At 40.4% G+C, this 12,139-nt stretch overlaps 1 protein-coding gene across 4 annotated transcripts in view; it reads left to right on the plus strand.

Annotated features, from left to right (window-relative positions):
* Nucleotides 1–10,129, plus strand: part of LOC135496388 (puratrophin-1-like) — an 88,799-nt gene extending 78,670 nt beyond the window's left edge. For all 4 annotated transcript variants that reach the window (XM_064785706.1, XM_064785707.1, XM_064785708.1 and 1 more), the window contains 8 exons: nt 258–347; nt 563–784; nt 1,175–1,345; nt 1,610–1,787; nt 2,033–2,152; nt 2,560–2,820; nt 3,060–3,232; nt 4,343–10,129. In XM_064785706.1, the coding sequence (XP_064641776.1) occupies nt 258–347; nt 563–784; nt 1,175–1,345; nt 1,610–1,787; nt 2,033–2,152; nt 2,560–2,820; nt 3,060–3,232; nt 4,343–4,348 (1,221 nt within the window). In that variant the 3' untranslated portion in view covers nt 4,349–10,129. The remainder of the gene's footprint in view (nt 1–257; nt 348–562; nt 785–1,174; nt 1,346–1,609; nt 1,788–2,032; nt 2,153–2,559; nt 2,821–3,059; nt 3,233–4,342) is intronic.
* Nucleotides 10,130–12,139: the final 2,010 nt, after the last annotated feature.

The raw sequence follows: 12,139 nt of genomic DNA on the forward strand, positions 1-12,139 counted from the left end.
AGTAGCATTTATAGCATGACGATAACGTCACCCATATTCTAAAAAAAATTGACCCAGAATGATCTCAAGCTCTCTGACCTGTGACTGTCAGTTGGGTTTTCGCTTGATACCGGAAATGTTACATCGTGGCTTCATCTCGGCACTGGTGCTGAAATCTCATGGTTACAGGTTGCAGCAACAAAAATCTCTTGTGTGCGGGGTGCTCTAGTTTTCTGCCTCATTCCATTCTTCAACTTTGCTCATTTTCTCCACCACAGGAAAGCAAGTTCTATCTGTATGCCTTGTACAACAAGAATAAACCCAAGTCGGATACACTGATGGCTGAGTGTGGTGCTGCATTCTTTAGGGTAAGTTCTCTCCGGTAAAGTCTTCCTTTGCTTTGTATTGACTCTCACCAGTGACATCATTTAGACAAACAAATGCTATTCAATAATCTGGAAATGGACCAAAATGGACATAAATTAATATTGTCAGGGATTTCTCAATACTAGTCCTGGCATCTTACATCTGTTTCGGTGTGATGATCACATACTCATCGAAAACCGTCCATAACTTTTTGCAGGAAAAACAACGACAGCTCGGTGACAAAATGGACTTGTCCAGTTACCTTCTGAAGCCAGTTCAGCGCATGGGAAAGTACGCCCTGCTGCTGAAGCAAATCATCAAGGAATGCCCGGAAACGGAACCGGATTTTCAAGATTTGAAGAATGCCGAAGAGATGGTGAAGTTTCAGCTGCGTCATGGCAACGATCTGCTGGCAATGGATTCATTGAAGGATTGTGATGTAAGTGATAGCAGGAATAAATAGAGACTAGTCCTCATTAGTTCTTGGTGATATGTATTGCTGAATTTCACTCCTGAAAAACTCGCAGTGTTTCACCGATGAGATCAAAACGTTGAATAGCGTTGTGGCCATTCTCGAGCAGACCTTAATGGCCAAGTCCCTGCTCTGATATTGATACTTCAACGCGTCTCAACTATGCATTGAATGGTCCCTTCATACTTGACATAGGTGGCTCGTTATTTTTGTAGATAAAAATATCTTGTGTAGTGTGGCCTGTAACAGGACTACTTGTAACCTCGGGCTTCAACTAACCAATGTTTGTGGGGTTGGGAGTTCCAGTACGTGTTATAATTGCTTTGTCACTTCCTGATATGTTCCTTTCTATTCTAGGTCAATCTCCAGGAACAGGGCCGTCTGCTCCGGCAGGAGCGGTTCCTTGTCTGGCAAGGGCGGCGAAAGTCGTTACGTCATGTATTCCTCTTTGATGATCTTATTGTGTTCAGCAAGACAAAACACACACCGAGCGGGCATGATACATACTTATACAAGCATAGCATCAAGGTAGGCAAAATTGAATGGACTCAGAGTAAACAAGCAATTTATATCGCTGCGACCTGCAACATAAATTGCACATTTGCTGTGGTCATCAAACGTGAATGCAACTAGAATCAGTGATCAAACCCAGTGATTACCGATTTTGCCATGTTTACCTGGAGACGAATGATCTTTTTGAGGCCATTACTTTGGTCATCACTACTGCCCGGTGAGTGCTGCTATCCGTCTGAAGATTCATAAAGTATGGTCTCCATCACTGTTTTCTTTCAGACATCAGATCTTGGTCTGACGGAAGAAATAGGAGACAGCGGGTACAAATTTGAGATCTGGTTCCGGAAGCGTGTCAGTGGTGAAACCTACATTCTACAGGCACCAACGATGGATGTAAAGAATGCGTGGACGAAAGAAATCTCAAAGATTCTCTGGTCACAAGCCTGCAGAAACCGAGGTGAGTCCTGGTTTCACCTAGCTCACATGCGTGAGGACTTCGGAGAAGGATAAAAATATCATAACAACCAAATTTTTGTGCCTGTACGTTTGAAGTTCACCAAATTCACAATTTTTCGGGATGGAATAGGAAACCGGTTTTTATTTTCCTAACGAAAAAATATTTTTCCACAAAAATGAAATTTGGTGGTTTGCAGTAACATGATGTGTTTGTTCTCCATTCACCTGTGAGCGTTTTGTTTTCAGAGGCACGAATGGTCGAGATGACATCTATGGGCATCGGCAACAAGCCGTGTCTAGACCTGAAGCCAAACGAGGACAGCATCAGCGACAGGTCGATCAACGTTAGTAATATATCAAACAAAGGTAGGTAAAGTTAGTAAATTTTGTTAATCACAGTGTCATCCCTAACGAAAGGTTTGGCAAATGGGCCACTCTTTACTTCCAAACTCCTTTCTCTAATGCCACGCGCCTGGCGTGAAAGAAGTTTGTACCCTATATGTAAATAGCTGGCGGCTAACCAACCAGCCGCATGGCAAAGAGGTCACCAGTGGGCCTCAAATCTTCAACCTTCCATTCACAAGGCAGACGCCTTAACCACCAGGCCACCGGCCCGGGATAGATTTTCATCTTTCTGCGATATTGCTTAATGATTTACTGTTGACCAATGTAGCATATTTGGCTTTCAATTTCAATCTGAAGATTTTCTGTTTCACCTGGTCTTCTTGTAACCTGAAGAACTTTCGTAATTTTTGTCACTTCATTTTTGCTAGGTCGGGCCAGAAACTCGATCTCCGGGGTGATGGTTGACAACACCAAGGGCGGCCAGAAGCGACCTCATTCCATAATCTCTGTCAGCAGTAGCTCATCGTCAAACAGCAGCGGCCATTCTAGTATGCAGTCGGCGGGGGCTGGCGGACATCCAGGCGGCGCTAGTAACCACCCAATCTATTCACAGTTAGGAATGTACAATCTTGGCTTTGATTCAACGCAACGACCACCGACGCAACGATCCCATACTTTATCATCTAATGGTGAGTGAAATGTTAGGTTGATGTGTACATTCTACTGCCTTTAGACTGTTTAACTGCACTGTGCGTTCTAAAAAGCAGAAGTTCTAAGTAAAAGCATTGATGTTTTCTGCCAAGCTTTTTTCTACACTGTAGGGGGCTATAATAATTGTACCACTTCGCCACACAGCAAACTTTCCCATGTTTGGGAAAAGTTTTATGATTTGGACCTGGCTCATTGACTGATCATATCTCTATTGCAGAAAGTGGTATTGATCCTGACATGTCGATTGACGAGGACATCTTGGACCAGTATCGACGAGGCAGCATCGTGTCCCAGGGTGAAGGGAATTTCTCGGTGCAGTCCATGTCCATGTCATCGCCAGAGAGTCCCTGCATGGTGCTACAGTCAATGCCAGCCAGTATGTCGACAGATGTAAGTATTGATCATTGTCCCTGCCCTAGAGTGCTTGTCCCTGCCCTATATAGAGTTCTTGTCCCTGCCCTACAGTGCCCCGGAAAGGAGTGCTGTAACTTGCCGCAACCTGAGATAAATATCGAACGCAGCAAAATGCGATAGATATCCAACCCAGCAATTCGAGGAGTGAAACCGCAAAAAATGTTCTCCATTTCGTGACACCTCCATCTTGAAATCAAAAGAAACACTTTAGTTCAACATGAGTACCGTTGGCCTCTTCCCATATTCTCACCACCAATTTTGCCGTCCCTTGCAGGAGGACCAGGTCAGATCTTGCTCAGACTGGTACAGGAGGTCTGTTTGGTTTCTCTTCAGTTCCTTTTCCTCAATTTCACCTTATTACACTCGTAATCCTTACGCTTAGCTTTATATCATCAGACTCACTATTTTTCGATAGTTTGTTGCAAAAGTGTAATTTTTGCTTGGCTGGAGATAATCAGGTCACACATTGTCTTGAAGAGCCGCGATGGTGTAGTGGCTCGGGTCTCTGATGAGTGGGCACGAGGTCCAGCTGGTTGATCAACACTGTCGGCATGCGACCTTAGGCAGGGCTCTTTGCTATTTGATCAAGCAGCTCATCTGAGTTCCACTGAAAGGCTCCAGCTTATACTGATGAATAAACATAAAGTGCTTTGAGAATGTTGTACATTATAAAGCGCTCTGTAAGAAGTTAAATTTATTTATTCATTTACATTTATTTTTGAATACTAGTCTGGATGAATAACAGAGAAATTTGCCATTTTCTTCTTTCTTTCTCAGTAGTGCTTCATTTGTTAGGGTGATTCATGGTGTAAGCTTAGACGACCAGAAAACATGGCGATATTTATGTCTGAGCCCTGCAATACCTATCGCTGCAGTGAGCGATAAAAAGATTGCTTGTCTGCAGTCACGCAATTCATTTTTGTTCCAGGTTACAGCAATGAATGATGCTTGCTGTGACCCCTCGCTGACGAGCTTCTTTGGCAGATCAAATCAATGTCTTTGAGGATTTCTTGTTTTCTCATCTCCTTTATTACCAGTACCTCGTTTGAAAAATGTTAAATTTGAATTTCTTTGATGTCATTTCAGGTCTAGCAGATCCGTGTCGATTGATTCTGCCCCCTTTAAGCTGTGGCCCTTCACGCGTCGCGTCAGTGAGGATGAGTCTGGCGATGACCTACTGAATAAACTGTTTCCATTTATGAGACATTCTAACGAAGATGATCAACGAAGTATGGAAGAGGAACAGACAAACACTGCCAATAATCCGTTCTGCGTTTGGAGGCAGAAAATTATGGAATTTCTCTCGGATGATGACATGGAAAAACCTGAGGAAAATAAACCAATATGATGTCGGCAGGTCCTAAGACAAAGACAAAGACAATGACTTGAAAAGAAAACCAAAGTGCCTGGTGATGCTAAGGCCCTGGAATTCTGTGAAAAAATCCAGAAATTCATTGAAAACTCATGAAATCTTGACAAAACCTGGAATAGTCCTGGAATTCCTTGAACTATCCTAGTAGAATCCTGGAAGTCTTATGGACTAAACTGTGCATAAATGTCAGAAGGTTTCAGGCCTGGTTCACCTAGGCTTGTAGGTCAAAAGGCTTCGACGAGAAGATTTTGTAGAAGCTAAGAAAATAGTGTGCACCTGCATGGAAACAGTTGTAAATTCCTTTTGGGATTTGCTCCCTGATTTTGCTGCATTAAGTTATAGAATCATCAAACGGTGTTCTCACCAGAGGGTGTCCTCACTGATGAGTGTTGCCACTGATGGGTGTTGCCACCGAAGGGTGTCCTCACCAACTGGTTTTGCTACCAAAGTGTATAGTCACCAAAAAGGTGTTGGCACCAAAGGGTGTAGTCACCAAAAAGGTGTTGCCACCAAGGGTGTCATCACCAAAAGGTGTTGTCACCAAATGTATATTAATCTGATTAGGACATGTTCCTAAGATGCAGAAAAGTTTGATGGATTCGTACGGGCTTTGATTATAAGGCTTTAATTTAATGCCAGCATCATATATTTTTGAGTTTCAGTGTTTGAATTGGCTTGCAGTCTCATCCAAGATGGCTTCTTCCCGGTAAATCTGGGAACATTGAGGCATTCAAAAACTGTCCCTAAGTTGTAAAAGGGCATTTTGTCTCCAGTTAAAAGTACAAAATCACAAAGTGTTGGGTCATAGTTCCTTTATTCCTTGAAATAGAGTGTCTCTCAAAGAGATTGTTGGTATGACCAATCAGAAAGAAGCGACAATTCCTTTCTGAGAAAAAAGATTATAGATTTATTTTGATTGACAGCAGTTGTATGTGTCATGAGTAAACAAAACTAGATCTTGAGTTGAGGCTGGACATTCAGTGTCAAGGCCAGAGGTCATTGTTACTTGGTGACCTCTATCAACCTCGATTTGAGACAGAGTGATAAAAACAAATAGAATTACCATTATCTGAGTTGGTGGCTTGAGAGAGTGACCAAATGTTGTCGTTTATTTTTTCCTGTACAAAGTGCCCCAGAATATATTCGGCCTAAGAGAAGATATACTGGTCTGTTTACCATTCATTTCTAGGCAGTAATGCCGGTTCTGTTCTGACACTTCAATTTTCTAAGCTTGAACGTTTGATTTTGTATTGAGCTGAAAGTAGCTCAAAGTTTTTCAATGAAATTACCCTACCAACCAGAGATTGGAGGAACGTTTCTGACTGCTACCCTTCTTTTAGGCTGACCTCAATTCCAATTAAGGCTTTGGTATGCTTGGCCTGGATATTGCCTTTGGTGATCTACCGGCCTCTTTTAGATCCTACCAAGTGATGACTACAGGTAGCTTTCTAAGATATAGCACCAAAATACACAGCATGTGCTATGCGACTCTCTGCCTGTCAGGCCCTGGTAGAAAATGATAGGTTTACATCCAGCTTTTCTAGTGGTAGCCCCAGTCCTGGTTTAAGCATTGCCTTGGCACAACTGGAACAAGGGATAATAATCTGGGACACTTTCTATTGATATCATATATTCCTTTTTATTGTCATTTTTGATTTTGTTTGAAATCTTTGTCCTCTTTGATTGAGATGCTTTGGTGTGCCTGTGACTGCTCCAAAAATGTCCCGAAATCTCAAGGTCTCTTGGAAATGTTTTTTGGCAATTCTGACATTGTTTTCTTTCCGTTGATAGCTCGGCATACTCCTGGCATCTTAATCAAAGACAATTAGAAGAAACCTTCAAAAGCCTGCCCGAATAAACCTTATCATTTTTTTGAGGAGCCCTGTATACATTGAAGAAATTGGGGTCGTCTCAATTTTCTTCAAATAGTTCGGCTCAGTTGCAAGTGTACTATTATTTTTCCCCGTTTGTTTCAAGTTTTCTTAAGCGAAATGATGTTTTACTGTAAATGTCGACAATATATGCTTGTTGAAGGTTTCTTCCAAATATGAGATTGACTACAAATTGTATTGCCTAGATTTTAATCAGCATGTGAACTGCCAATGAACCCAATTCTATTTTTGACAAGGCCCCAACTTAAATCTAAATATAAAATGGGGGAATGGGTATTGGCAGTCTAAATTTTGATAGTTTGCCATCAATATCAGTTATCCAAACGTCACAATGATTTTTTTGACGAAACAATCGGCAGTCATGACAAATTCTGTAAATTGTTGTGTTGCATAATAATTTCTTTAAAAAAAAACCTCAGGTTGCTTCTGTTTCGTTAGTTATTATGAAAATTGGTGTTTTTTAAAAAATTCCAGAACAGGGATGCTTTATTGTATTTCATCTAGCAAAATCATGGCTACGTTTTAATTTTTTTCTCTAATTATTTTATTCGATTATAACTTGTTGGAATCGTAATTGACTGAAGTTTCAATCATGTTTAATGCATCGTTCAAATTGTAATTTTTTTTTTCTGGATCAGCACTTTTAGTGGTAAGAGTTCCGTTGTGAAGAAGCAAAATGGCCGACATATGGGGTCAGCACGTGTTGATATTTACGTGACTGTGCAGCGTGACTTCCAACAGAAGCTGACCCTTCTCCATCTTCGTTAAGAATTTTTAAGATGCACGCTAGACAGTCGGTCCATTTCTGGAAACGAAGTCGGCTGTCTCAGAGAGATTGAGCTGAGCTTATCAGTTGGCAATTTTATTTCTCGGAAGAGAATTTCACCACTAGGGACACTAATCAAGAAAGAGGCATAAAACTATTGGCTTGAAGGCAAAATTTGTTTGGTTTATTAGGACAAGGCGTTCATTGTCGTGATTGTTTGGATAATTGTGCAGTGATGTTCTGGTAAATGTATTGTGTTTGTTCAAAGTTTAAAATTTGTTACAATAATTACAAGAAGACAGAAACCAAAAAGTGCCGAGTACCGTTTGTGACAAAGTTTGGTGTCTGAAACGAGTGCCGGTACCCAAAATTGGAAAATCCTGACAGAATTATGAAGTTTCTACGCAAGTGGGTTATCGGTCCAGTTGAGACAGAATTTGGTCCAACATGTTTTTAAAATATGTACGTATATTCACTGTTTCAAAAACTGACCAACACACAATCATGTGTGAGGTGTGATCACTTTTGACAAAAGGTTATCACTCCTCGGCGTAATTTGCATATGATTTACATAATTGGTAAATTTGCATAATTGATTGTGTATTTGCATGTTGATGTGATCGAGCTTACAGCGTAACCGTTTGAAGAATTCCGATTTTTGTTGTGTAGTTTTTCGCGGGGAACGTTGCCGCTCTGTGTTGATCAAACCTGGGACCCGTCAGTCAAGTCTTCGAAGTCTTCCTGTTTTCAATATCGCAACCTTGGAACCAATAGTCTAATTTTAAATTCATTAAAACATAGGTGGTTGTAACTGTGTTGATAAAACTTAACACTGTTTCTCAATTATTTCTGACATTTCCACCAAATTTACGTTCCTTAATGTTCTCTTCTTTATTTCTTACACCTTCATGGCGTACCCTTGTTTGGAATCAAATTCCAATTTGAAATAAATTAGTCTACATTTGCTCGATGAGATATGAAGACAGGAGTTGTAAATACTAAAGAATAAATAATGATGAGAATTGTTCACAGAAATTACTCGCATTATTTACTCTTTTTGTAAATAATCATAACGTGGATGTATCACCATTTTGATACATGCTTGTCAAGTGTAAATGGCTCAGTAAATAACCTAGGAGAGAATGGTCTGTTGACGTCGTCACAAAAGAGACGATATTGTGGACGTCAAATTTGCATTATTGAAACATGTGGCCTATTTTCTCGTCCGTGCAACAGTTGCAGTGGCAGAAAGTGATGTGTGGTGACGTCAACCAAGGCGTTATCAAAGTACGCCCTTAGTAAGTGACGTAAGCATAGTCAAGGTCATGAAACGACGTCAAAACTGGATGCCAATGACGTCGCTGGACGTCCTTCGTATGTCACTCTATGTAAATTTTGTACTTGTGCATTACTTTCAAAAGATCGCTGTATATCATTGGTGGTCGTTTGTTATGTGCTATGTTTGAGTTGCCGAAAAAGACGAGCAGAAATAGTTTGTATTTTGTATGTGAGAGGTCGTTGTTGTTTTGTACACGAAAACTAAATGCGAGTGCAAAATATGCCATGCACACTGAGAAGTGTTCAGCCTTGTTAATTTCATTAAGGCGAGTTACCAATATGCGATTAAAAAATGCATCACTGCTGTTGTCTGTGGTCATGTAGTGACCAACTGAATTATACAGGAGTAGTTGTTGCCATCAGATCTGATTAAACCCACATTGTATAATAAGACCATATGGCACCATCTTCACGCACAAGGCTCAGAGATTGCTTCCTCTTTTGATCTGTGTCTGTTGTGGGTTATTGGACTTTTTGGGGTTGTGCCAGGTGCAGATGTTCACCATCAACAGTTGCATTTCTCCTGGGTTGTAGGTCAGCTTCATCTGTTGTACATGGTCGCAGCATAACAAGTGGAGAGTTTGGCTCCGAAAGGCAAAAAAATCCATCTTTGCCCAGAAATGTAATAAGATCACATAGGCTAAAGGCTTGGGAAGTTACATTTGGATTCAAATTGATTGCCTGAACATTTCATTATTAGCACAACACCATCGGGGAAAAATCGGAAATGGTGATTTGGTGCCAACTTTGTACGAATAGCACCTCTCGTTCAACGTTTGCGTTTTGGCGACTAACTCTGCACAAATGACACCTCTCATTCAGCATCTGCGTTTATTTCAATGCTGTAGATAAATATGGTATGGGCATTTATCATAATCCGGCATTCATTATTGTAAATTCAACTACTTAACATGCCATTTCATTATGTACAGTTCTTGTATGGTAAATTTAATAAGTTGAGCACTTTCATCATATATTGAATTACTGTTGCTTAGCACTCTTTACAGAACAATTTCAAACTGTTTGTACTGTCAACATTGATATAAGTGGCTGACACAGGAAGGCTCGATTTAAATGGTCAGGCGGAGGAGGCACTGGGTAAATAGGTCCAGCAAGTGTTTTAATTTGAGGGTAGACTTGACTTATAAAACCGCTGTGACAAGGACCTGAAATAAAACCCGGCTTCCCTTGGCAGCCACTGTTCCAATGTCTGCAGTATTTGCACAATTTATAATTGGAAGGTGAACTCTTGAATTCTACAATTTTTCTTTGAAATATGGACAGGAGACCAAAATTTGGGTCTACTTGAAATAAGGTCACTTTTCTTTGTTGGACTAGCACCAAGTTGTGTTTTCATGCAGACGATGCTTTATTGTGTTTCAGTTCTTTCAATGTATGATGAAAAGTGTCTGCTAGGTTTTTACTTGAGTCATGTTACAGAATCATGTAAGTGTATAGAGTATTTATAAATATCACATTTCAAATAAAAGATGAAAAGTATCGTATACGTTTTTTTGCAATATTTTTTTCGCTACTTCAGAAGCACGCTGTCCCTCTCTGGTAACCTGGTATCTAGGATAACAATTGGGAAGTGAGATTGGTGTCGTCGCTCTCCCTCAGGAATCTACAATTCACCATGTTAAACTGACAGCATGCACTTCACCATGGTGAATTGGGACGGTGAAATATTTTACCATGGTGAGGGTGGTTAATTCACCATGCTGAGCATGGTAAACTCTGAATTCACCATGGTGAACGCTGAATGGCACATGGTGAGCATGGTAAACTCCCAGCATTTCTTGACAGACAGTATAGTAGAGACCACCAGCCCAGATGGGGTTAATATCACCATAAAAGTTAAATTTGCTCTCCCAAACGATGAAAATGTCTACAATACAAAATGTTCCCGCAGTCTGAGCCAAACGGGCTGCAAGGTTGAATAAATAACCTTGTACCCAGGATCCAAAAATGAAAATTACAGGTGTAGTGTATCAAGAAATTTTAAACTTTTTCCTGGGAACAAGGTTGCCATCAACCTTCTTATCCCGTTTGGCTCTGACGGTGGGAATACTTTATTTTTGCAAAATTTCTGCCTCATGATGTGGATGTACCTTTTTTCTCTCAAAATTAACCCCCTCTATGTGGACTCGTTACCTATCAATTGTACTCTAAAAGTACGTTCCTTTTTCACATCTTTGGAGGAGTGGACCCCCAACATGGCCACGTGGTGGGAAAGGTCTTTCGCGCCAGGACTTGCGCGTACCGAAAATAACGAATAGCGCGTTTTTATACTATCTAGTAAAGAGCTGAAACGAATTGGAAAAGTATCAGACAGTTCAGAAAAATAACTTAATGATGAACCAGAAGAAGAACAAACATACTACAATAAAAAGCCGACCATTCCTTTAAGAGTTGCCAGATAATTCATTACAGTGGTTTCGAAAATTGCTTTATTGTCATGCGAGAACATGCACAATATTGATTAAAAGCCTCAAAATTAATGCATTTGTTTGTATTTTGGTGTCAAACTTCCAATTCTATGAAAAATGAGGATGACTCAAATATTCAATGTCTGCTTTGGGATTGCGGTTCGGTTGGGGAGGTGTCCAGTATCAAACTAATAAATGGCTATTTCAAATCGATGATAAGTTTTATGCCGCTCGCTGTAACTTCATAACCAGAGTTTCAGCACTTTTGGTCACTTTGCTCTACGTGAATTGCGGCATCATTCGAGAATACAAGGGAACTATTCAGAACTTCGAAATACAGTAGCGTTTCTGCGACATTTGACGAAATGAACTCGCGTGGTGGGACAGACCAGGCCGGTCTAAAACGAAAGTAACGGCGCCAGTTACACCCGCCAGTTTTCGTGGTAATATACCGTCTTGATTCCGTTTGTGAAAATGTCTAAAAGATGTATGAGGATAGAAGAAAGTTAAAGGGCCATGAAGATCTGGATGTTCTTCGTATTTTTGTCGTATGCGTACATTTCAGTGATTGAAAGTGCGGGTAGGTAAATTTAATGTTATCAGTGTTTTTTCTTCATATTTCCAAACCGGGACGCGTATTTTAATTTCTTAAGCGAATTTTAATTCCGGGATAGCGTGCACCTTCACCAGACGATATGCATAATGCTAAAATGATATATTCCTGACCATACAGCAAGTGACTTTAGAAGCATCAGGCTTTTTTCCTTGTCTCATGTCGTGAAATATTGAGCGGCGGCGTATATTGAAAACAACTGGTGCCAGGATGATTATGCCTATACCATCTCATCAAAGACCATCCTCCGAGAGTACGTATGCCATTTCAATATTATAAGTGTTTTTATCAAGGGCCTCTTATCACGCGTAAGTTGGAGACATCGTTAGATTAGTTCAGGTAAGATATTTTATAGTCTGCCTTGCTTTGCTTATAACTATATAACGGTACATAAGTTTTTGTGATTTTATCCCCAAAGTATAAGTAAGAATATTTCAGTCCAATTACATTGCGGGAATGATATGCATGTACAG

This window comes from Lineus longissimus, chromosome 11, assembly GCF_910592395.1.
Source record: "Lineus longissimus chromosome 11, tnLinLong1.2, whole genome shotgun sequence".
Lineage (NCBI taxonomy): Eukaryota > Metazoa > Nemertea > Pilidiophora > Heteronemertea > Lineidae > Lineus > Lineus longissimus.